The sequence below is a fragment of the Pituophis catenifer genome, unplaced genomic scaffold (genome assembly GCF_029215685.1).
Source record: "Pituophis catenifer annectens isolate HBS135680 unplaced genomic scaffold, rPitCat1.0.hap2 SCAF_3, whole genome shotgun sequence".
In the NCBI taxonomy this organism is placed as follows: Eukaryota; Metazoa; Chordata; class Lepidosauria; order Squamata; family Colubridae; genus Pituophis; species Pituophis catenifer.
In genome coordinates this window covers 122,105,524-122,131,280 of record NW_027256883.1, presented here as the reverse complement: position 1 = coordinate 122,131,280, position 25,757 = coordinate 122,105,524, and the positions used below count along the sequence as shown (strand labels likewise).

The 25,757-nt window shown below is 40.1% G+C and overlaps 1 protein-coding gene across 3 annotated transcripts in view; it reads left to right on the top strand.

Moving 5' to 3' along the window:
• KCNT2 (potassium sodium-activated channel subfamily T member 2) overlaps positions 1-25,757 on the top strand; it is a 239,178-nt gene that overhangs the window by 60,395 nt on the left and 153,026 nt on the right. For all 3 annotated transcript variants that reach the window (XM_070939305.1, XM_070939304.1, XM_070939303.1), the window contains exon 2: positions 23,291-23,370. In XM_070939305.1, the coding sequence (XP_070795406.1) occupies positions 23,291-23,370 (80 nt within the window). The remainder of the gene's footprint in view (positions 1-23,290; positions 23,371-25,757) is intronic.

Below are 25,757 nucleotides of genomic sequence, written 5' to 3'. Positions count from 1 at the left end.
CAGGGGCCATTTTGGGTCTAGCACAGCTGCTTTTACATTGTGGGTGAGCCAGCTGTGTTGTGTTGCGTTTTGTAGGTTAAAAAAGGGCAAAGAAGTGACATTGACTTGGCCACGCCCACCCAGTCATCTTATCACCAAGCCACGCCCACTAATTAAGCCACGCCCACAGAACCGGTAGCAAAAATTTTTAGATTTCACCCCTGCCTCAGATTCCTTTGGAAAATAGGTCAACCCCTTCTTTTTTGTGATAGCCCCTCAAATATTAGATGACTGCTATCTTGTCAACCCTAGTGCTAATCTTCATTAGAGTAGACATATCCTGTTCATTGTACATTTTAGCCTCCATCCCCTAATCATCTTTGTTGCTTTTCTCTACACACTTTTTAGAGATTCAACATCTTTTTTGTATCATAGTGACCAACTGTGGTATTCCAACTGTGTTCTTACCAAAGCAATACAAAGCAGTACTAACACCTCAAGTGATCTTTATACTGTCTGTCTGTTGATACAGCCTAGGACTGCATTTTTTGGTGGCTGCAGCATACTGCTGGTCATACTTATGTGGTTATCCACTTGGACTCCTAAATCCTTCTCACAGTTACTCTTGTTGAACAAAGTACCACCTATTCTATACCTGTCCATTTGGTTTTTCTTGCCTAAGTGTAAAGCTTCCTTTTCTCATCATAGAATTGCATTTTGTTGGATAGGACTGTAGGAGATGACCAGGCTGAGACTTATGGAGAGGGCAAAGGCCTCATCAGTTTGGGTTCCCTTTGCACCCAGCCCTCCTTAAATTAATTGATTCTTATGTGCTGCCAATTTGCCTTGACGTTAGTAGTTCAGATTTTTGTTTAGAGATAGCATGGAATAAAGGTGAACTCATTTGAACAATCCTTGTTCCTGATTTCTTGCGCCTGACTAGGACTCATGTTTGAGTCTGTCTAGGTCCTTCTAGATCCTGACCCTAACTTCTAGGTGTTAGCTAATACCCAACTTGGTATCATCTGCAAATTTGATGAGTTCCCTTTTTATAACTTCATCTAAACTATCTTGAATACTGGGCCTAAGAAAGAACCTTGGGGTATCCCGCTGCATATGTCTCCACATAAGAGATAGTTCCATTTAGGACTACACATTGAGTGTGATTGACCATCCAGTTGCAAATTCACCTGGTAGTAATACTGTCTATCCCATGTTTTTCTATCTTGCCAAGAAGTAGGCTGTGGTATACTTTGTCCAATGCCTTACTGAAGTGCAATTGTCATTCTTGATTTCTTATTTGTAAATCCCATCTTTCAATTCATGTAAGCAAAAATTCTTCCATTACTATTACTATTGGATTTATTTATTTATTTAAATTATTCTTCATTGATAAATAATAGACAATGTTTCAATTGCTTTGGAAGCTTTGATGTGACAGTCATTCCTGAATTCCTTCTGTGTCATTTGTTTCTTTTCTCTGTTCTCTTTACTTGTTCCAGAAAGTGTTCAGTATTGAAATAAACTGATGTAGCCTGTCCTACTGCATCTAATAATAATAATAAAAAAAAGAAAGCTAGAGCAAATAAGGTAAAATAAAAAAAGAATTTAAAGAGCACATAGACCAGTGGTTCTCAACCTTCCTAATGCCGCGACCCTTTAATACAGTTCCTCATGTTGTGGTGACCCCCAACCAGGGGTGGGTTCTAAATTTCTTTTACTACCGGTTCTGTGGGCATGGCTTATTTTGTGGGCGTGGCTTGGAGGTCATGTGACCGAGTGGGCGTGGCTAGCTGGTCATGTGACCGGGTGGCCATGGCTATGTGTATAGGGACTACTCAGAGGGCTGAAAAAAAGTCATTTCTGACAGGTCCTCGCACTTTTGACTGGTCCTCACACTTATGACCATCCTCACATTTATGCCTGTGCAGCATTCTTAACAACCATGTCACTCATTTCACAACTGCTTCTCTTCAACATGGTATAAGATAGGGCAAAAAATGTAAAATGTGAGGACAGTCATAAATTCGAGGACTGGTCAAAAGTGCGAGGACCAGTCAAAAATAACTTTTTCAGCCCTCTGAGTAGTCCATATGCATAAAAGGATACAGCAATAGAGAGGGATGAAGGAAGGGAAGGGAAATTAGAATAGGAGTGAAGGTAAGAGAGGGAGGAAGAGAGGAGGAGAAGGAGAAAGAGGAAGTAGGGAGAAGAAGAAGAGGGGGGGGGAAGAGAAAGTAAGTAAGAAAGAAAAGACAAAGGTGGTAGGTTTGAGGAGAAAGATTGCTGTACAATAAAAAAGATGAAAGGGAAGAAAGCCAACCCCAAACAAATATAAAGATATTAAGATAAAGAATGAATTGTTAAACTTTAAAGAATAAAAGAGAACAAATAGGAATAAATAGCAATAATTAGAAACACACATACAAACATACAACATATTTTCTTTGAACAGAGTATTTGGCCGGTCCACAAATTTAAACAGTTGTAGGAGGTTAGCAGCCACCCCTTTCCTAGAAGAATGAAATATTTTGGGAAATATTAAAAAGGCAGAATATTATATTTCCCTGGATGAGAAATGGAGAAGCATATTTTACAGACAAAGCAGCTCCCACCTTCCTGCCCCCCACCCTTTGTTAATGGGCCAGAGGCAGAAAGTCAATCCTTTGTCAAAGGACATTTGCAACACAATAGCAACAGAAACTAACACAATGGGCCCCATCAAGCCATGTGATCCTGTCCACTATTAAAACATCTTTCCAAACAGTCTCCATGTTTCCAGTGTCTTTTTCCCCACTTGGAGCAGAACCCAGAAGGATATTTCTTCCAACACAGTATTTAGTCATTTCAATTACATTTACAATTTCTATATTTCCTTTTTACCATATTTATTCCTCAACTATTTTTTAAAAAAACCAATATTACCCTTCATCCTCATCTCTAATCTTAATCAAATTCAATTTTTCCCTTCTATTCTATATTATACCCCTTCGCATTGTCATCTATTTTTATATCCATCCTCACATTGGTTAATTATGTAATACAGTTGTTTAATACAAATTCAACATTTTAATATAAATCAATTAGTTATATAACTATCTTTTTTGTATATTTATCAATATGAACATGAATATTCCAATTATTTCCATGCAATCCAATTTCTTACAAATCAATTAATTATATTTACCAATAATAATAAACCAAATAATTTCCCCCATATATTCCTCCAAACCACAACTTAACCATTTCTGCTTTCAACACAATATACAATTAATAGTATCTCAATTATTACAGTTCCCTAGTTAAATAGAGCTTTTTTTCTTTTGTGTTTTAAAATCTTGAACCTCCTCTTGCCCTAAATTTTCCATTGTTTGCAGTTTTGTACCTACCTTTTTTGGTGAGGAAAAAGAAAAAGAAACCTCTCTGCCTCATTTTGTCACGTTGCAGCTAAGACCCTGCTTTCGCTTTCTCTTTTCAGTATAGCTAGGGGGAAAAAAACTTGCTCCAGGAATTTACCTCTTTGCAGCTAGCTCTTTGAAGCCCCGCGGCAAGAATTTAAAGTTTTTTTCCCTCTAGCCATCAGCTGGGACTCCGGAGCAGCAATAGATTGGGAGTGGGCGGGGTAAGCGAACGGCGACCGGGCGATCCAGCAGAGGCAGAGGGTGAGTGAAGGCGGGGGGGGGGGGCGAGAGAGGGCTTTGGCGACCCCTGGGAAATGGCCGTTCGACCCCCAAAGGGGTCGCGACCCCCAGGTTGAGAACCGCTGACATAGACAATCTCACGTGAACAATTCAATGATTAGAGCGAGAGAGATGATAAGATTAACTTGTTGAATATATTGTTTAAATGAAGATAACAATGGTATATCTTCATATATTAAAAAAGAAAAACTACATGGGGTGTACTTTTTCACATGATTGTAGTCAGTTTTTAAAGGGAGACTTTTACTGCTGGTAAGATCATTCAGGAAAGAGGGGACATGTTTTCTTGATGGACTACCTTATTCAGGAGTGAACACTACTGTTCTTCTGCATTAATACTTCAAACGTAAATAGCAGGGAAAGGAAAATATTGTTGAAGTCTATTATAACACAACATACTCATGTCACATTGCTAAGAGTTGTGAACAAGCCTTCTTTTCCTGTCCTCCATTGTGTGTATTAATGCCCAAGTACATCTGTACTTACAAGCTAGGGAGAACACTGTCAATCGATACATAAACAATCCATGTCTAAAATTGATCTCAAAAATATGCCTGTGAAATAGACTTCTAAGAGCTTTGTTCACTCATTTTACTTATATAATTGCAGCTGTGTGGCAGATAAAAAACAATTGTTCATTCTGGCATCCTGCTCTTCCCTTTCTTCCCAAATGTCTATATGGAAAATGAACATCATTATATCAATAACTTATCCTTGATTATGAAGCTGAACAAGAGAAAATTTGGCTCACTAAATATTGAGGCACTATCCCAGCATCCTCAGCTAACATGGAAAACAATGAGGGAGTCTAGGAACAGACTTACAGCAACAGCTCTAATTCTTTATTGAGTTCCAATAATTCAATAAATTCAGCTGAGTTAAAATGCACCTCAGTTATCTATATATAAAAGAAAATTTAGCCCCCAGTGTGCCTTCTCTTCATTTACAGCAGCTACTAATTCCAATAACTGGCAAATAAAATTTTCAATATTGTACTCAAATGTGACATTTCCCAGTACACCTTGTGTAATTCAGTAAGAATATCACAACATCGAAATCTTCATAATTTATGATAATGTCAGTTGTGCAGTGAATGGGTATTTTGAATTTTTAAAAAATATCCATATAACAACATTTATGTATTTGTATTTATTAATCATATTTGCATAGCTGCCCATCTCACAAAGGCAATCCTGGGAGACACAATGGATAAATAATACATTGCTGTGGAGGGCTTGCCACAAATTGATTGCCATGGAGTATGCCCTATCAGAAATTTGGAATCAATGAGCTGTCACTGGATTATATTCTGCTCTAGTATCTACTGAATACTATCAGCATCATAATACAGTATAATGCTTGACAGTCTCTACAGTCTTCCACTCTGGTGAACATTATGATACTGCCTTTAATTATGGATCTTTTTTAAATTTTCTATCAATTTAGCAATTTTCTCCAAATTTAAATTGATCAGCTTCTTTCTTTTAGCTAATAGTCCTCATTTTATAGGAAATAGCAAATTATGGCAATTGTATTCTAAATAACTTTTTATTACCATTTTATTGCAAAATGTGGTGATAAATATGGGTGCAACTTAAGCAATCTATTTCTTTTAAAAATATGACTTGTAACTGTTTTAACACATTGGTTTTAAGTGTCTGTGAAACAGAATTTAGCTATTATGTTGGCTTTTTCTTGACTGAGAGTGTGATTGTTATTTTTTTATTTTTTTCTGCTTTTCTTTAATATGCAGCTACTGACTATCTTATCAATACTTTATTGAATGTGAATCTAGAAATTCCTATGGCTACCTACCAAATGATGTGACTAAATGTATGGGAACAATAATTTGTTATGTTATTAAATGCATATAGACTAATTTTGCTTGTCTCCTGTATTGTTCAGATAGAAATGCTTCTGTATTACTTATATAAATAGAAGGGATGGTGGTAGACATTATTTTCTCATTCAATTAAAATACCCCTGAGATTTTATTAGTACGTATGGTTTCCCCTCAATCATCAATTAATAAAATTTTGGTTACACTTATTGGCCAGTCCAAAATCAGGACATCCACACAAAGAACATGTTGGCAAGATCTGTATAAAATTCATTGTCTCACTAATTCTTACTATCCAATTTATTGAAGAGTCCTTTGTAGATTAATTAAACTGTAGCACCAAATGTGGAGAGAGAGAGAGAGAGGAAGGGACGGAGTGAGGGGGAGAGAAAGAGAGAATAAAATAGAGCAGACTTTTAGAGTTGCACAGATATATTAATAAAAAAGCAATTCAACAAAATACAAGTCAAGGTCTCAATCTTTATTGAGATGTACGGAGACATACTGTACGTCTCCTGTAGAGGTGTTACTAAATCTACCCTCCAAGACATCTGTTGGTAAAAACTTAAGGCAAGCCAGTTTCTCCATCAACCATGATATAATTAGTAATAACAAACAGTTTCAAATATGTTACGGCATCTATTTCATAATGCTGTGTTATTAGAACATGATATAGTCTCTGTGTTGCATAACAATAGATTCACCTTTCACTAATGTAATGAACATAAGGACAATGAACTTCCACTTTATAAATCATAAAGGGAAATAAAGCAAAAAAAAATGTTATTCTGTGGCAACTTATTTAGTTCCAATGATTGTGCAGAACACTGCAAAATAATCTTATTAATCAGTGGACTGGGCTTCCTGTTTTAGTCTTAATAGTCTATAGAGCATTGAATTCAAAGCTGTTGTTATAAGGATACAATATTCAACTGGCTCAACAACTGAAAAGGCTGTGCTGATAAAGAGATCTAACTAAATGAATAAAAGCTCTAAATTCATATTTTGGAATAAAGGATGATATCAACTTTTCTTCAAAAAATCAATGAAGAAAAGTGTTATGTCACTCAAACTGGTTTCTCATGGATCCATATTTTTACCTTTTCCAGGACAGAAATTTCCCGGACTGGATTCTAGGCAGAGGTAATTTTGCTGGTTAATGTTTCTAATGCAGATGGAAAATCGGTATCTGTGCTTGTTTATGGTACATCTAGTGTAATTTATACAGCAGTTACTCTGGTTGAATGATTTTCTATCCTGTTACACAATGATAAGATTGAAATTATTCCTGCTGTTGAAGATGAACAGAATAATTAAATAGTTGAGTTGTGTATTACGATTCAAAAAAATTAAGTGTTCCCTCTCAAAAGTTCAGGTTCCTAGAGATAAATTTTGTGTTTATAGTGGACCATTTCCCACTTGTGCTCATGGTAATTACCTAGGCAATTTTTCTAAGTAATTTGAGCATCTGATTGCTATTAAAAGTCATTTAAAAACAAATGAAAGATTGTACTTAGTTATTTTTTTTTAATTTAAGCCGCATATTTAGAACCACATTGTAAGACTCCTTAGAAATAATATTTGATGTGGTAAAGAAAATAAAACTACTTTTTGTGATTCCCTGGCACTGTAGGAACTTTTAAGTTCCCATTTACTGATTGCTATAATATCTTTAAAATGCTCTGGGCACGACATTTTAAAAGAGAATTGCAATATTAAACAATGGATACTTGAATATTGATATATTTGATATAAATATTATGCCTTCATTGTATATACTTATGTGTTCATCTGCTGTAAATATAGTTAGTTGTTTCTAAGGACATATGTGATGCCATTTTCTATACAACAAAGAAGCAACCTGCTTTTCTTTGGAAGTATTTATAATTTTGATAATAGTCTTTGAGGTTTTGGAAACTCAGTGGTTTGCAGAAGACACGTTAATGCCCTTTAATAAAATAATTATTCTAATAGAAACCTCCAGAGTGACAAGAGGATAGATGCTGGGGGACATTCTTTTAATGAAAAAAAAATCTGAGTATAATTTTATTGTATAAGTAATTATCCTAAATGTTAATCCATGTTAGTATTTATGTGTGAATATTTGTCCCAGAAAAGTGTTCTGAAATAACTATATATATATATATTTCCTGCTTCTGAGGCACCAATGAGCATTGATTATCTTATCTAGGAAATAAGATAAGCTGTGTTGAGTTTTTAAGAAAAAAATACAACTCATAATTAGGCAATATTTTTATCAGGACTAGTCTAATAAAAAACTGTAAACAAATTTTGAAATCTTTTCATCAGTGGAAATAGAAGAAAAATATGATATGATATTTTTTTATGGTCAGAACCTTACATTTAGAGAAGAAAGTAGATTTACATGGATTTAGGTGAATTTCACATTATATTGAGGATTGTTGAGACAAATGTACTGGCTGAATCCCTCCTTAAAAGAAATCTAACTGGCAGACATGATATTCATTTGTGTTTTGTGTTTACTAGGGAACCTGTAGATTGTCAAATGTGAAAAAATGACCCAAGTAATAATTGAAGATTCTTTGTGAAATATATTAGCCTTGTCTATAGCACTTTTAGAGAAAAATTTGCCTATTTCTTTGTTCCATCCAAAATATGGGATTTGAGTCTTAACTCATTTCTAAAAGAAAGAAATATATTTCTCAACAACTGCTTTGCACAAAAAAAATAAATAAAAAAAATGGAAATTTCCTATTTAGAGTTTGTAGTTAAAAGGATGGATTTGTTCATACTTATTATGTCCTATAATATTAACAATATTCCTTTCAAATAGTGGGAAGTTGTGAAATCTGCTCTACGGTGCATCCAGTGCTTTGTTTTTTCTAATATGTAAATAGGAGACTCAGTAGAGAAGGAAGAACTGTCTACTTGTCAGTAATGGCAGTGTACAGAATGTCAGAAGTCCTCCTAATCCATCACTCACTGCTTCAGAGGTAGAGAAGTGGTGTAAAAACACTTGTGTAGTGTCTCCATCTAAACCAGGGGTGTCAAACTCACGGCGTCACAGCATCGTCACGTGATGTATTGGGACTTTCTTCCCTTTCACTAAACTGGGCATGGGCATTGCCAGCGTGTGACACATCTGGCCCGTGGGCCAGGAGTTTCACAGCCCTATCTAAACAGTTTGAGAGATCTTGGCTTAGATTTCCTTAGTATTTTTTCCTCAGAACAGAATTTCTATTTGCTTTTTTAAAAGGTAACAGGTGACAGTCACATAAACATTTGAATAACTTCCCATTCATTTTTGACTTTACTTCTCTGTCAGTGTAATTGAAGCATTTCAAAACATGAAACGGGTAGATTTCTCCTCAGCACAGAGAGCATTTTAGATTGTTGTACTATATTCAATGCTAGTTTACATAGCAGTACTTTTCAAGTTGACATCCCTCTGTAAGTATTAGTCATGTTTAAATCCTAAACTTTCAAAATAAGGATTTAGAAAGTTGATCATACATACTATTTAATTGTTTAAAAATTATTGGTGTGAATGTATGGATTACATACATCCCACATGGAGGTGGGATAGTTTTTCTCACTGCAGTTTTATGCATGGACTGTAATTGAAATAATCGTGCTAAAAGATTATTTCTTAATGTGCTTACATGCTCCACATTTAATAGAGCAACAGTGACTTTACTCAATTAATTCTTCCAGAAAATATTGTATGCATTTTGAAATGTTAATGGCAATTTAATGCAATCTGTTTTCCAAAAATGTATTCAAAGAAATATCAAAGGGAAAAAATTGTTTTGTCGGGATGGGAGTGATGGTGGAATTACAATTTATCGCCAATTTTCCAATTAATAGAAACTCTAGCCTGTTAAATTCAGGACTAAATAACTTACAGAAGGCAGCTTCAACTATCTTGACATATCCTTAACAAAGCGAACGGTTAATGTGAGCAATAAATATATTAGAATGCTGTGGCATAACACTGCATTCTATTGATGTAGTGAACCTATACCGTATATATTATATATTATATTTTTACTGTGACCGTATTGTCCTGATATTATACTGAAAAGGCTGATGTTTATGAACAGCTACCATCTCTACAGTACAGGAATCATTTTATTTAATATTTTGTATTATTTTCCATCATATGTATTTTACCTCAGTTTAATTTTGGATTTCTTTTCAAACAGCAACTTTGGTTTCCAGGCTACTGTTTATTGGTTTTATTATTTTCCTTTGCCTAATATTTCTTTGAAGCAAGAGATCTTTGAAAAAACTCATAAATGGCTTGATTGTAAAAACCCAAGTCATGAGAATAGAACTGCAGACACAAATACATTTTTTATTTATCTGGTTTGCATTGAAGCAGGAAAACACTGGACCTCCTAAAATAGTGCTTCCTGAACTCTTTCTTTCATTACCCAAAGCTACTTATCAGAAAGTCCTTTTTATGCAATGTAGGTAAAAAACTTTAAGCCAATTGTGATTGGGTTATGAGTCTCTGTGTCATTATCCAAAGAAAAACCAATTTTGCCTAATTTATCCAGGTTTGGGAAGCTCCACACAATTCAGAACACATTCAATAAGAAATCCGTTACGTAAACTTTATCTTCTAAAGAACTCTTTCTTCAGTTTAAAGTACTTTGATTTTAGTATGTTCAGAACTTATCATTTGTTCTTTCATTGTTTGCCCCAGCTGATACTTCTCTTGAAACCTTCTATTAAAGTCAGATCAAAGGAACTATCCCGATAATATAACCTTGCTGCAGGAAGATAGTTTATCATAAATCTGAAAGAATACCCACTGATTATTTCTTGTCAACCATCAGCTTTAACTTAAAGAAAATAAACAATTTCAAGCACTCCAGAAAACAAGTTTGAAGAAGATTTGTGTGTGATATATTTAATGGAGAAAAAAAAAACTGCATTCATGGAGTTGGAAGGAACTTCAAAGTTAATCTATTATTGTTTAATACTTCTGTTTAAAAGTGCTATCTAAATGCAATCTACTATTTTCCAAGACAAACAGTTCTACTTTTATACACATCATAAATGGATATTTCTTTTTCTTATAATTTGAGTTCTTTTGTTAAATCCCAATTTTGAAGACGTCAGTGAACAGCTGTTAATTCACAGGTGTATTGTTATTGTTTGCCATAGGAAGCTTACATATCTGTGCAGGTTCTTCACAGCAAGCACACTGTACCTTGTGCTGTACCACAGCAAGCACACTGTACAAGCTGTATCAGCTTGTCAGTGATGCAGTTAGTATGTCTTAAAAGAAATGTTGTTTATAATTCCTCATCTGTTGATCCATATGCAAAAATATTATCAGAACAGGGCTTTTGAAATGTGTGAAATGACTCTGCTAACACTGGCCCCTCCATCTTCATCTTGATTGCAGGGCTTGAAAGAGTATTGCCAGCTCATGGTACATCATTCATAGTGCAGGGTTAGACTGCTATGGCATCTTGATAGGTTTTGGAATAAATAAACCTGGGATATTCTACAATATTCTGCATTTCCCTGTAGAAGTCATTGTTGAATTGCTTTGAGAGATACCATCAGTTATAGTACACTTTTTATAGAAATCATTCAGTGTTTTATCACTCAGTAGCATGTTCTCTGCATTTCAAATGTATCTATTGGCCCAAAAGATTCTTTTTCTTGATCTTTAGATTTTGGGTACTGTTTATAATAGTTTAAATACATTCCTAGTTGCAATCCAGAACATTATTGCCCTGAAAAAGCCAAGAAGATTGCTCCAAGAACCATAGTGAGACTGAATGGGGACTAAGCTTTAAGACTTAGAGTCCATAATATATCATTTTTTTCAGTTGATCCAAAGTCAATATCATTGCTTCTATCCATTTTTTTTTCAAAACACCATAATTTCCCCAATTTTTAAAATTGAAGTTTCCCCTAAAGTCAATTTAGCATAAGAAAAAGGGTCAGATCTTCCTTTACTAGACATTGCATCCCATAACTTTCTAATTGACAAATTGTTAACAGAAATATTTGAGTTCTTGTCAATTTTGATCCTAACACTGTCCATTTCACCAATGTATTACATATGTCTATTCCAAATTTGCCCATATTAGAAAATTGACACTGAGTTTTGGCTTCCAGTATTTAATATTTAACTCCAGTGAAGCGTGTTCTAGGTTCAGATTTGGAAAACTAAATTATCATTAATTCTCATTAATTGATAGTTCCATTTTCTGTAAAAACATTCTTGGAATCAAATAACCCCCTCTCAGAATATAAACTAATCTGGAAATAATATTAAGAAATTCTCTTTGTGAGTTAATAAATAGTATCTGATTTTGGAAATAAACTTGATACTCAGTGGTGGAAATGATAGTAATAGCACTTCGACTTATATACCACTTCACACTGCTTTATAGCCCTCTCTAAGCAGTTTTACCCCCAACAATATTGCCCCCAACAATCTGGGTCCTCATTTTACCAACCTTGGAAGGATAGAAGGCTGAGTCAACCTTGAGCTAGTGAGACTCGAACTAGCAAACTGCTGGCAGCTAGCAGACAGCAGAAGTAGCCTGCAGTACTTCACTATAACTTCTGTATGATCATGGTACGATAAAGACCATGCTTGGTAATAATGATGAAAAATCTTGTTGGTGCCATAGGGCTAGTTAGTCTAAGTATGTTGATGAGATATTTGGTTCTATTGTAGTTGTAGTCTTAGGCTTTAACAGCAACCCCTTATGTATTCAGAAGTATGCATTAACGGTTCAGTTGGGATTAGTTTAAGAGTAAATATGTGCAATTAAGATTACTGTTAAAATTGCACTTTGGAAGAGTTTCAAAGTAAGCTGTCCATCTGGTCAATGCACACTACAACTCATGCAAAAGAGGCTAAAAGGAAAGAAACAGGGTCTGAGATCTAAGCCTCTTCAGACGCATAGTTGCAAAAATCATGCTAATTTAAGTTGCAAATATTCTTAAAGAAACACTGTCATGAATAGATGTATAAAGATGGATTTTAACACGAGTCTTGTGTTGTGAAATGTTCTAATCAGCTAACTGTGAATCTAAGTTTTAATAGAAGGTCAGGTTAATTGAAGAGTGAAGTGTTGACAGGCTTGCATTTTTTTTTAGTACAGCTTTACATCACTTTTGAAGTCTTTGAATTTAGGGTTGAAAGTTTTATCTATAATTTACTCATTACTTTCATTCTGAATTTGGTTGCTTTCCAATTATTCTGAGCTTTTAGCATGATTCTTTCATACAAAATTAATAATTCTAAATATGACAAATTTTATTGATGTTTTCTTCAGAGACACAGAGTTTTTATTAATTTCTTTTTATATTTTAGTTTGATTTTTCCATGACTAGGCTAAATTGCTAAAAAGTATTTTTATAATAGTTCTGTAAATCAAATAAGCTTTTCTTGCATTTCATTTTTAAAATCCCGAAAGAATTCAGAATATAGTAAGCTCCACTCCAACTTCACACGATCAGCTCTGTAGTTTTTGAATAGCTAAGTGTGAGATAAATTGGATACACAAAAATATTGGATTTGTGGATGCAATTTGGATGGATCAGAATGTTGCTGCTATGAGAATGATGATGGCTACATGTTGCTGTTCTGTATAGTTTCAAGTAAAATCAAAGCTCTTATTTATAAACAGATAACATGCAAATGCTTCTCCTTGAAACAGTGTTCCAATTCACTTATATTCATAGTATAGTTTTTCCCAATTTACATTTGTATTTTTAAAAAATTATAATTGTTTTAACAGGTTTAAACAGAAACCTGTTAAAAGAAAGAGAAAATAATACAAAAAAAGAGGAAAGAAATACACGAAAAACAACAAAATAAAGAGCACAAATATATGCTATTAATATATGTCATATATTAATTATGCATCAAATGAAAACTAATAATTATTATACATTACAAAATATCGTAAAACCTATGTCGCAGAAAAACATCTTTAGTCAGTTTTTGATTAACAGATAAAATTGCTTTTTCAAAAAGTCATGCTTCTCTTGAATCTAATTCTTATTATCAAGAGTATTACTACTTTTCCAATTTCTCAAAAGTAGTCCTCTTAGCTATATCTCAAGACTGATACAACTATAACTTCTCAAAAATAACCAGTTTTCAAGTTTAATAATATTAATATTATTAATATTATAATTAATAATTTAATATTAATGTATTTAACACTGAAAAAAAATCCCCAAAATGCATTTATGTACATTAAAATATTATTCCAAAAAGATAGTAGTGGTTCATAATGACCCCTCAAAATTTTTACATTACCGGTATTAACAGAGAAAATCTGACATCCATCCTTTCAAACCCCTTCATAGTGTTCAATAAACTTAAAATACAATCTTTTCATGAACCAGTTTTAGTTTCAAATTCACTGACTCATTCTTAGCATTTTAAAGATTTGCAGCTAGTGGTGTTCTTTAATTGGCTGTTCCAGTTCTTTAATCCATGAACCACAAATGCTCTTAATGTCAACCTTAACTTTTTTTTCTCTTTTAGTTTTTAATATAAAAAGGATGTGGTTTTAATTTCAGATATTGATTCCATCAAGTGTATTAACAGCTTAAGTTTCTCAGACACAGCCAAAGCATCTGGTCCATACTGAGATATTAGAATATACTTAAATTGATTAGATCACCACTGTTGAGAATTAGATAGAAAAATATCCATTTCAACTTGAGAAAAATCTGTACTGATTACAGAGTAAGTTATTTAACATACGTACTGTATTCCAAATTCCACCCACAACTTTCATACAGGTAATCACCTTTTATGACCTTAACTGGGACTGTCAGCTCCGTCATTAAGCAAAGCTGTTGTTAAGTAATACATCAGAGGACCACCTTGTTTAGCAATGACAATTCCGGCAGTCCCAGTTGTGATCATTAAACAAATCATATATATTAAAGAAGACATCATGTGACCACAACTTGTGTTCTCTTCCCAGCTTCTCCATTGACTTTGCTTGTTGAAGGCAGCTGGGAAGGTTTCAAATAGTGATTAAGTGATCATGGAATGCTATGGCCATTGTAAATGCACAATGGTTGCCATGCACCTGAATCAAAATAATAATGAATTGCATTAAATCATTAATATAAAATTATAAAAGTATAGGCATTAAAACCTACACTTGACAAAATTACTATCAATAGACTAAATGCTATTTGAATCAAGGAATCATAGAATGGGCGTTGACTTACCTGAACGCTTCTTCTCGTTGTTCCGGCTACAGTGGTCAGGATCGGGTAATGCCATGATCCAGTTATTGATTGAGTCTGCATAGCTGAGAAGATCCTCCCCTTTGTCCTGCTTCCCAGCTTTCTGATGAAAGACGACGACGCAGACAGGCACTTTGAGCTGTAAAACAAGGGAAGAGACAGATCCACAGAAAACTTCCCACCTACGAGGGCCCAGACAGGGAGGGGCTGACCACTGTAGCCGGAACAACGAGAAGAAGCGTTCAGGTAAGTCAACGCCCATTCTCGTTGATCCCGGCTCCAGTGGTCAGGATCGGGACATGCCCAAGCAGAACCCTATAGGGAGGGACTAGCCCGAGCAGGTGGGGAAGGAACCCGGAGCACCTGTTGGAGCACCCTACGTCCGAAGGCCGCCTCGGCCGAGGCGAACCGATCGAGACGATAGTGTCTGATGAAGGGAGTGGGGGAAGTCCAGGCGGCAGCCCTGCAGACTTCCTCTAAGGATGCCTGGGTGGCCCACGCCGCTGAAGTGGCAGCGCTACGTGTGGAATGGGCTGTAATGTGCCGAGGCACCGGAAGGGAGAGGACTTCATACGCCTTGGCGATGGTAGCCCGAATCCAACGGCCCAGAGTGGCCGATGAAACTTTCCTGCCGAGGGAAGAAGGTTGAAATGAGACCAGGAGAGATTCCGACTGGCGTAGGGAGGAGGTCCGTCGCAGGTAGATGCGAAGGGCCCGCCTGACGTCCAGGGTATGCCACGCCCTTTCTCGGGCGTGGACGGGATTGGGGCAGAAGTCAGGGAGCACTAATTCCAAGGACCTATGGTAAGGAGAATTGATCTTGGGAAGAAAGGTGGGGTCCAATCTGAGGACCACCCTGTCGGGGTGAAAGATACATAAGTCCTCCCGAGCTGAAAGGGCCGCCAAATCGGAGATCCTCCTGGCCGAAGTAATGGCCAGGAGGAAGGCTACCTTATAAGAGAGAAAACGAAGCCCAACTTCCCTTAGGGGCTCAAATGGAGCTCTGGTAAGAGCCTCTAGGACCCGGGGAAGATCCCAGGTAGGATATCTATGAAGAGGGGCCGGGCGAATGTTGGAGGCCCCCCTGAGGAACTGCCTAACTAGAGGGCGGGAGGATAGGGAGGTCCGGGAGCCACAGCAAAGGATAGAGGAGAGAGCGGCTACTTGCCTGCGGAGTGTGTTGGGTGCCAAACCTGAGTCAAGACGATCCTGCAGATAGATGAGCACCTGCTCCGTAGAGGCTGCCGTAGAAATGATGGAGTGGCTGTCGCACCAAGATGAAAAGGTCCTCCAGGTGGAGTCGTATATGCGAGTAGTCGAGGGTCTACGGGCTGCCTGGATGGTGGCGACGACTCTGGGAGGAAGACGCCGGGAGCTCAGCAGACGCCGCTCAATCGCCAGGCGGTTAGCTGCAGCCATGCGGCGTCCGGATGAAGAAGTGAGCCCTGGCGAAGGATGACTTTGTCCGGGGGAAGGCGCCAGGGAGGCCGAACCGAGAGAGCCTTCAGGTCCGCGAACCAAGGCCTGCGAGGCCAATGGGGGGCGATTAGCAGCAGCTCTGCCTTCTCTTGTAACATCTTCCTGATGACCTTGGCCACGATGGGGAGAGGAGGGAAGGCGTATAGAAGGCCGGGAGGCCAGACACTGTGTAGAGCATCCACGGCCTCCGCTCCTGGTTCCGGAAACCGTGCGAAGAACCTCTGGGTCTGTCGATTGCTCCGTGTGGCGAAGAGGTCCAGGACTGGAACTCCCATGCGAGATGTGATCTCCCGAAAGAGAGCAGGTTCCAGGGCCCACTCCCCGGGGTCCACCGTGGTCCTGCTCAACCAATCCGCCTGAGAGTTCTCCACCCCCGAGATGTGAGTTGCCCTCAATGACCTTAGGTGCAACTCTGCCCAGGAGCCCAGTCTCTCGGCTTCCTCCATGAGATGCCGAGAGCGGGTCCCTCCCAAGCGGTTCACGTGGGCCTTGGCGGCCACGTTGTCCGTTCTGACCAGGACATGCTTGTCCTGAACCTCGGGGGCAAAGACTCGTAGGGCCAGGTGGATGGCCCGGAGTTCCAACCAGTTTATGTTGTGCTTTAAATCCGCCTGGGTCCATCGACCCTGGGCGAGGGAGGAGGATAGGTGGGCCCCCCAGCCGTGAAGGCTGGCGTCTGTAGTCAGTATAAGACACTGAGGAACCCTGAACTCCCGCCCCTGGAGAAGAGCTCCCGAGGACCACCAATCGAGGGACTGGAGCACCTTGGGAGGAAGATGGACCCGCCGGAGGGAGGACCCCAACCCCCGTTTCTGGTAAGGTAGGAGGAACCACTGCAGGTCCCTGCAGTGTAGACGTGCCCAGGGAACTATGCCGATGCAAGAGACCATCTTTCCCAGGAGTTGGGAGAGCGAAGCCAGGGAAGAGCCCCTCCCTGCCTTCACTGCCCTGACCAGAGACCGCAGGCTGGCCAGGCGATCCTGGGAAAGGTAGACCTTGCATAGGCTCGTGTCGATGATCGCCCCCAGGTGCTGGAGACGCGTGGCCGGGACCAGATGGCTCTTGGTCCGATTGATAGAGAATCCGTGGGATTCCAGGACTCTGAGAGTCGTTGAGAGATCTTGAAGGGCCTGACTCTCCGAGACCGACTGGACCAGAAGGTCGTCCAGGTAGAACTGCATCCGGATGGGGATGGACCTGAGGAGGGCCGCGATGGCGGCCATCAATTTTGTGAATACCCTGGGGGCCGATGAGAGGCCGAATGGAAGAGCCCTGTACTGATAATGCTGGCTCAGGAAACAGAAGCGGAGAAACCTGCGGTGGGCGGGGAGGATGGGTACATGGAGATATGCCTCCGTCAGGTCGATTGACGAGAGGTAGTCTCCAAGTCTGATGCCCTCCAAGATGGTCTGGAGGGACTGCATCTTGAACCGCCGGTACACTATCCGGCGGTTCAGGGATTTGAGATCTAGTATCGCTCGCCATCCCCCCGAAGACTTCCGGATAACGAACAAGCGTGAATAGAAGCCTTGTCCGAGCTGCTCCTGGGGCACCGGCTCGATGGCTCGGATGACCAACAAGTGACGAATGGCTGATGCCACCAGGAGCCGGGAGGATCTGTTCCGGGAGACGGGACAGTGAAGAAATCTCTCTGGGGGGGTGGAGAGGAATTCGAGAGAGAGGCCAGAGCTGATGGTCTCCCTGACCCAGGTGTCCGACGAGGTAGCTGCCCACTGGCTGGCGAAGGAAGCCAGGCGGCCTCCAATGGGAAGCTGGGCCAAGCCGTCAGCGTGATCTACGGAACCCCCGCCCCCTGCTCCCTCGAAAGGGCCGTCTGGACTGACCTCTAGGGGGAGGACCTTGGCGGTCCTGGGGTCTAAATTGCCTAGGTGGGGGGAACCGTTGGCGACGGCTCCCAGAGAAACCCCCGTCTGAAGGTCTGAAAGGACGGAAATTGGATTGAGACCTGAAGTCGGAACGCCGAGACAAGCTGGGCAGAATACGGCGTTTGTCCTTGGACTCTATGAGGAGAGGCTCCAGAGGGGCTCCAAAGAGCTTAGGGCCTTCGAAGGGGGAAGATGCTAGACGCCATTTAGATTTGGCGTCGGCTTGCCATTGGCGAAGCCAGAGTAGACGCCGGGCAGCTATGGAAGAGCCAATGGCCTTAGCAGCGAAGCGGGAAGAATTTAAAGTTGCATCCGCTGAAAAATCTAGGGCTGCAATGATTTTGCTTATGTCCTGCTGGGCCCTTAAATCAGAGACAGGGAGCCTGGCCTGGAGTTGGCGGAGCCACAAAATTGAGGCCCGGTTAAAAAAGGAGGCGGCCAAGGAGGCCTTGACCGACCAGGCAGTAGCCTGGTGAGATCTAACAAGGGAATGTTCCAGGCGCCTATCTTCCGGGCGTAGGCCTTCCTCAGGTGGCCCTGTCAAATTAGTGGGGGCAGATAGTTCTGCCACAGGCTGGTCCACAGAAGGGACCTGCAGGAGAGAAGATAATTCAGGAGCCAAATTATATAAACGTCTGTCTAAGACATTGGGACTGGGGCCAGACGCCGGAGCCGCCCATTGGCGTTGTAAAACATCCCGAAAAATCTTGGGGCCCGGGATTTCTTCAGATTCAATGGTAGGTACTTCAAAGAGGGGTATAGATGAGGAAGGACCCTCCCCCGTGTTGACAGAAGAGGCCTGAGAAGAGCCCAAACCAGTAATGGCCTTGGCCTTGTGGAGTAGGGAACGAAAGAGCTGGGGCTTAAAGAGCCCCACAAATGCTGGTTGGTCAGGGCCTAAGTCTTCGTCCTCAGACAAATCCTGATCCATAGGATCAGGGGCGGATATGGATTCCTTATCAGAATGATCAGTGGACTCTGCATGGGCAGGGGACTCAGGACCCTGAGGGGCTGCTTCTGCTACAGAGAGAATAGAGCCCTCAACATCCACCTGTGAAAAAGAATGGCTGGACACCCATGAAGAGGTCCTCTGCATTTCTTCCCTAACCCCCATCCTAATGGCCTCTCGGATAAAGGAAGCCAGGTTTGGAGCTATTTGGGGCTCAGGGGCCGGGGCAGGGGGAGCCAAGGGTGTGGAAACCTGTACAGGAATCCCCTGGGGCTGCGAAGGGGCAGAAGAAACCTCAGGTTGGGGCCCAAATAAGGCTGCGTTAACTTCCTTCAACCCTTCAGGCAAGGGAGAGTCCCTATCTGGTGATAAGGCAGGGGAGAGAGCTTGCCCTGGGTTATCTACCCCCTGCGGCTGGGCAGGGGAAGCAGCAGGTTCTGGGCCTGTGGGAAGAGGTACAGTGCTAGCTGAAGGTGTCACCACCCTAGAGGGATGGGGGCTAAGAGATACATTCTCCTGTAAGGAAGCTGCTTGAATGGCCTTCTGGATGGCCTTTTCAATAGCCTTGTGGCGCTTGAGCTCTTCCTTTGACATAGCTGCAGATTGGGAGGGCTTGGGCCCCCTGGAAGTATGGTGGGTCTTCCTGCTTCTCTTAGCAGGCACCGGGTCAGAGGAGCTGAATTCCTCCTGTTGTGGGGGGTGCTTGGATGTCCTGGCAGGCCTTTGGGAAGCCATCTGAAGGGCCTGTAATTCCTTTTATTAGAAGAATAGGCCTCCAATAGTGCTGTAATAAAGGGCAAGGTAGAGAATTAAGGCAGGCCTGAAGTTCTGGCTAGGCCTCTAATGCCATGAGGCTGTTCCAAAATGGCCACCGGAATTCTAAAATGGCTGCCGGAACTTAATTTGGCCCCAGGAGAAACAAAAACGTTTAAAAAGGGGAACAAACTCCCCCCCCTTACTCACAAGCAATTCCAGGAGCCTGGGAGAAGATCAGGCTATCTGATCCACCCACGGAGCAAGGGCTGTGGATTCAAGCCGCTCCGCCGCTGCGCTGTCCCAAACGAGCCGAAGGAAGGCTCTGATGTCAATCCAGCACTCTGCAAGCTCGTTGTTGTCTGAGGCTTTTCCAGCAGCAGCAGTATTACAGCTATCGGATCCCAGATAGCTGGCAGAGATACCTCAGCCTGGCCAGGCAAGAGGTTCCAGCCACGAAGGCTGCAGTGGTAGAGGGAATAGCCCTCCACGCAGAAGTGAGGACCAGGCTCAACCAGCCGGGAACCAGCAGGCCTCACAGCCAAAAGAGTTTTCTTTTGGCCTCCAGCGGTCTCGGGTGCGAACCCCTTCGCGCTGGGAGCTCAACCAAGAGGTCTGGGAGCTAGAAATAAACTGGAGGCAAAAGGGAAATTTTTGCCAGAGCAAGGCTCAAACGTGCCTTTCTCAACCGGATTGAGTCAGAAAGCTGGGAAGCAGGACAAAGGGGAGGAGCTTCTCAGCTATGCAGACTCAATCAATAACTGGATCATGGCATTACCCGATCCTGACCACTGGAGCCGGGATCAACGAGAATAGGGTTGGAAGGAACCTTGGAGATCTTCTAGTCCATCATCCTCATACCATCTAGGAAAATGTTATTTTGGAATTTAGCCTGGCTCTTACCATGCTCCTGGACTTGGAAAGTAATCAGTACCATTCTCCCCACAATTGTTCCTCTGCTACTTTCATGATTTCATTAAAAAAAAAAAAAAAAAACCTGTTGTCATCTTGTTATAAATCCTCTGAAAGCTAAAATCATGCTACTATAGAGAAGGAAAACACTATATGAGCTTCCTGTACGGTTTAGGCTGCATAAGTACCTGGCGTGCAAGAAGGAGCAGCCTGCTTTATGCTTTCCTAAAGGTGGTTTAATATTGGACGATATTGTAAACTCACCATTTCAAATCCAACTGTGCTTTTAGAATCCCAATGGATTAGAATGACATACAATATAAGCCTCAGTACATACCTGCCTATATTCAAATACAAATGACTTTATTGTAATTGTTACAATAGAAACCAGTAGAAAGAAAGAAGAAAAAGGAAATCAAATGTAAATATACAAGAACGATACATTTTTAAAAACACTAAAAGGTTTCATTCTTATTAGTTGAAACCAACCAAAATATAGAGTTTTGAGGCACCTGACAAATCCGAGGAAGATACAGTACAGTAGCTGACATAGAAAAATGATCAGTAGGTATTGCTGAAGAAAAGCCTACACAGACCTACCTATATTCTTATGTAGCACTAAGTAATATTGTCTAGAGTCCTTGGTTGTTCTAAAAAAAGCTAAGCAAACTAGGATATGATTAATACTTGGATCCCCACCAGGAAATCTTAAGATTGTATGCTAGTTTGGGAAGTAAAGAAAATATTTATTTATGTGATTAGATCCAGATACCACCTGACTCTAAGGTTACTCTGGGTAGCAAGCATGCTGGAAGAAGACAATGGCAAACCAACATTTCATGATTTTCCATGAAATGGAAGGAAGACAATTCTTGCACTTTAATGTGATTTTGGCTTAAGGCACATTTGGTTTAGTGCGCTATATGAGCCCAGCTACTGATAGATTATTCAGCAGATCTGTGATTAAGCAACCATGGCCCAGAATGATGCCTGAATCCTCTTTATTTCACTACTCACTATCAATCTCCCTTTTTTGTTTTTACTCTGTATTCCTCATGTAACATTTTCTGGAACTTAGAGACAGCAAATAGTGTAGTAGAGCAACCAATAATTCAACATATATATGCTAAAAGGATAGGAGAACGTTAAATGAGCTGCTTTTCACATCCTTTTTTTTTGTTGTTGTTGTTAAAAGCCATCACAGAGATATGCCAATGTTCCTGGCAGTTATGGTTGCTAGGGGATGGGAAGTAGCAAAAAAAAAAAAAGTGTGTGTGGGGGGGCAGTATTAGGCAATCAGCACTCTCATCATGGGAGTTCATAAAACAAAGATTAGCTCCTACACTGAGCTCTCTTAATTAGCACTGAATATCTTCTCTTACTGGCAAGGTCCTATTCTTTTATGTCACATGAATGCTATAATTTTTGTTCCTGAAAATACAGGTATGTAGTTCAAAACCCTGTGAATAAAACAAAGTACTACTTCTCTTTGAAATGAAATTGCCTAAATCTGTGTACTTGTATGCTTTTATTCATTTGTTTAACATTTCCCTTAAAATGTTAAGTCCTTGGTAGTGAAGGTGACATGACATCAAACAAAGAGGATTTAAAAAATTACTTTATAATCATGCTTAGTCTAAGATATACAGTACAGCTAGTCCTTGAGTTACAACTATTTGTTTTGTGACTGTTAGAAGTTACAACGGCATGGAAAAACGTGACTTACGATTGGTGCTCACACTTATGACCGTTGTAGCAACCCCACGGTCACGTGGTTAAAATTTGGGTGCTTGATGGCTGGTGTGTATTTACAATGATTGCAGATCCTAGGCTCATGTAATCACGTTTTGCAACCTTCCCAGCCAGCTTCCAATGAGCAAAGTCAATGGGGGAAGCTGGATTTGCTTAATGACCTCATGATTCACTTAATAACTGAAGTGATTCACTTAAGAACCATGGCAAAAAATGGTTGTTAATTCAGATACAACTCACTTAACAACCGCCTTGCTTAATAATGGAAATTCTGGTCCCAATTGTGTTTGAAAGTCGAAAACTACAGTATTTGTTTAGAGAGATAGATTGGCCCAAGATTACCCAGCTGGCTTTGTGCCTAAAACAGCCCTAGAACTCACAGTTTCCTTATTTCTAACTTGATGCCTTAACTACCACTGCTGTGCACCAGTAATTTCTTTTTCTATCACCTACAGTCCTGCAATAACTTTTGAGAAGTCTGAAACATACCTGCAAGGTGTTCTTGTTTAATTGTGGCTCTTGGGACTCAGGTTGCACAACTTTGTACTCTCAGCCATGGAGCTCATTGGCTGACTTGGCCTAGTCACTTGTAACCTATGTCATGTGGGGGTAATACTGTATGTGTGGGTACATTAGAAGAAAACCCCATGTAAGTTGTCTTGAGCTTGGAAGGCAGAACAAAAAAGCAATGATTACTGCATAAATAATTAAATGCAAAAAGACATGGAGGCAATTTTTATATGTTGCAATCTGTTTTAATTAGACTGATGACTAATCATTTTGTCTGGTTATGTTTTAGAGTACAGATTGAATTCTACATGAACGACAATACCTTTAAAGAGAGACTAAAACTATTTTTCATCAAAAACCAAAGATCAAGTAAGTGCTTTATTCTTATTTAAGCATGTGGGTAACAGAAATTCCTCCCAATAATTAGAGCCTGATAGCTGCATGAAATGGGTACATATTACATCTACTGGGATTTGTGAACACCTGGGGAATTCAGGGATCTGACAATCAGTGTTTTGTTCTACCTGTTTCTCTTCAGTTCTTTATTTGAAGACAAAGGGAATAGCCTACTGTACTGCAGATGTTATACTGAGGGTGTCTTAGATACAATTAATAGTACAATACTTTGTTCCACCGCTCAAATAGAAATTTTATTTCATTTTTTTCTTTTTAACCCTTTCTTTTCCCCTTCACACTACTGACTTGATGCAGAAATACTATTTCCTGACCCAAGAATGAGGGGGTGCTTCATAGAAAGTTTAAATTCCCCTTTACCAGTGGTGAGTTCCTCCCAGTTCTGCCGAGCCGGTAGCAGTGACAATATGACATCACCGAACTGGTTCTGGTTGCTCCCCTCCCCCCGCGTTATTCTTACCTTTTATTTGGCCCCACCCCCAATCTATTGCTGCCTCCTGAGTCCCAGATGATGGGCTATAAGGAAAAAAACTGTTTAAACTCTTGCCGCGGGTCTTCAAAGGGCCGCCCTACAACTGATCAGTGGTAAAAGGCAGTTTGGTGGTAGACCGGTGCCTGCAAAAATACATGAGTAGACCGGTGCCTGCAAAATAAATGGGTAGACCAGTGCCTGCAAAAATACATGAGTAGACCAGTGCCTGCCAAAATAAATGGGTAGACCAGAAAATAAGTGATTTTGCCTCCAAATTTGTATTGTGATTTTGGGGGTTTCTGAGTGCCAGGACACAAGCCCACTCCTATATTCAACAAAAGTTTAAACACAGTAACCACGGCTTTAAAGAATGGTTTGGAGCTAAGTAGGGTTGATATTAACTTTAATCTAGATTAAAGCAAGTTATAGCTTCCTTTGAAAAGGAAGGAAGAGGATGTATGAGGAAGAAAAGAGAAGAAAAATTTTATAAGTGCAGCTGGTGGGCTTTAACTTAACAAAGGGTGAGAGATCAAGGAATAGGCTGATGTACCACAGCTTGATGTGAACAAGATTTTGATGCTTAATGTATAGTGTGAACAAAAGATTTTGACCTATTAATTTAAACATTATCATAAGAGATGCCAGAATAGCAATAGCAAAAGCACTTAGACTTATATACTGTTTTACAGCCCTCTCTAAGCTGTAGAGCCAGCATATTGCCCCCAACAATTTGGGTCCTCGTTTTACCCATTTCGAAGGATGGAAGGCTGAGTCAACCTTGAACCTGGTGAGATTTGAACTGCCAAATTGCAGGCAACCGGCAGTCAGCAGAAGTAGCCTGCAGTACTGTACTCTAACCACTGCAACACTGTTAATGTAACTGTAGTTAAACAACCATAGTCCAGAGGCTCTCCAACTTTACAGTACTGTGACATATGAAAATGACAGATGAATCTATGCAACCCCCCTTCATGAATAAAATAGTAATTTCATTGGGACCAAACAAAACAGAAAATCCGCTAAATTATACGTAACATTCACAACAAGCATATTTGTATAGGGACTACCTGAACAGGCTTTTATCACCCAACAAAAATGCTTCTGTTTTGAGAGGTTAGGAATATAAAATAATGGTTGAAAATGATTACTGGTAATACAATTTTACAATTCTGCTATGGCCTTGTTGGACCAGGAGGAAGAGGAGGAGAAGGAAATAGAGTTATGGGTATCGGGATGAGAGACCTGGAGAAGGTGATTCTAGCAATATGATGCCAATGACTCCACTGTGGCAAGGGTAGATCCAACAAGCTCCCACATCTCTGTACCGGCACTTTGATAAGTTAGACTGATTGGCCAAAAAAGTAGGCCAGCAGATGAGTAAACTATATTTTAATAGAGCTTGGCTTAGTTTATTTAATGATCTCCCTCCCTGACTATAAAAGCAACTTTTAAAAGTCTTAGTTTTCTCAAGTTTACTTGTCATGCCGTACTTAGAATTCTGAATTCCACCTCACTGCATCTCTTGTTTTTTTAAACCATGATTTTCCTGCTGGTTTGTTGGAGACCTGGTCTCAACCTGTGCCAAGCCTGTGACTATTTTTATAGTTGCTGTCTTCAAATATTAATAAAAAGGGATTTTTTTCTTGTAGAGATTTTCCCTGAGCTTGTCTATCTCTGACTGTGGCAGGTATCCAGTTTACTATTTTATTGGCTGGCATAGAAAAAACTTTGCTAATTAGCATGCAATTGGTGGCTTATTAGTCAAACCGATCCACGGAGTTAGCAGTTTCTCAAAACTTATCACTTCTGATGAATGACAGTGCTTCCATTTTCCTAGATCAGCTTCTTGCTAAACTGGGCAGTTACTTGT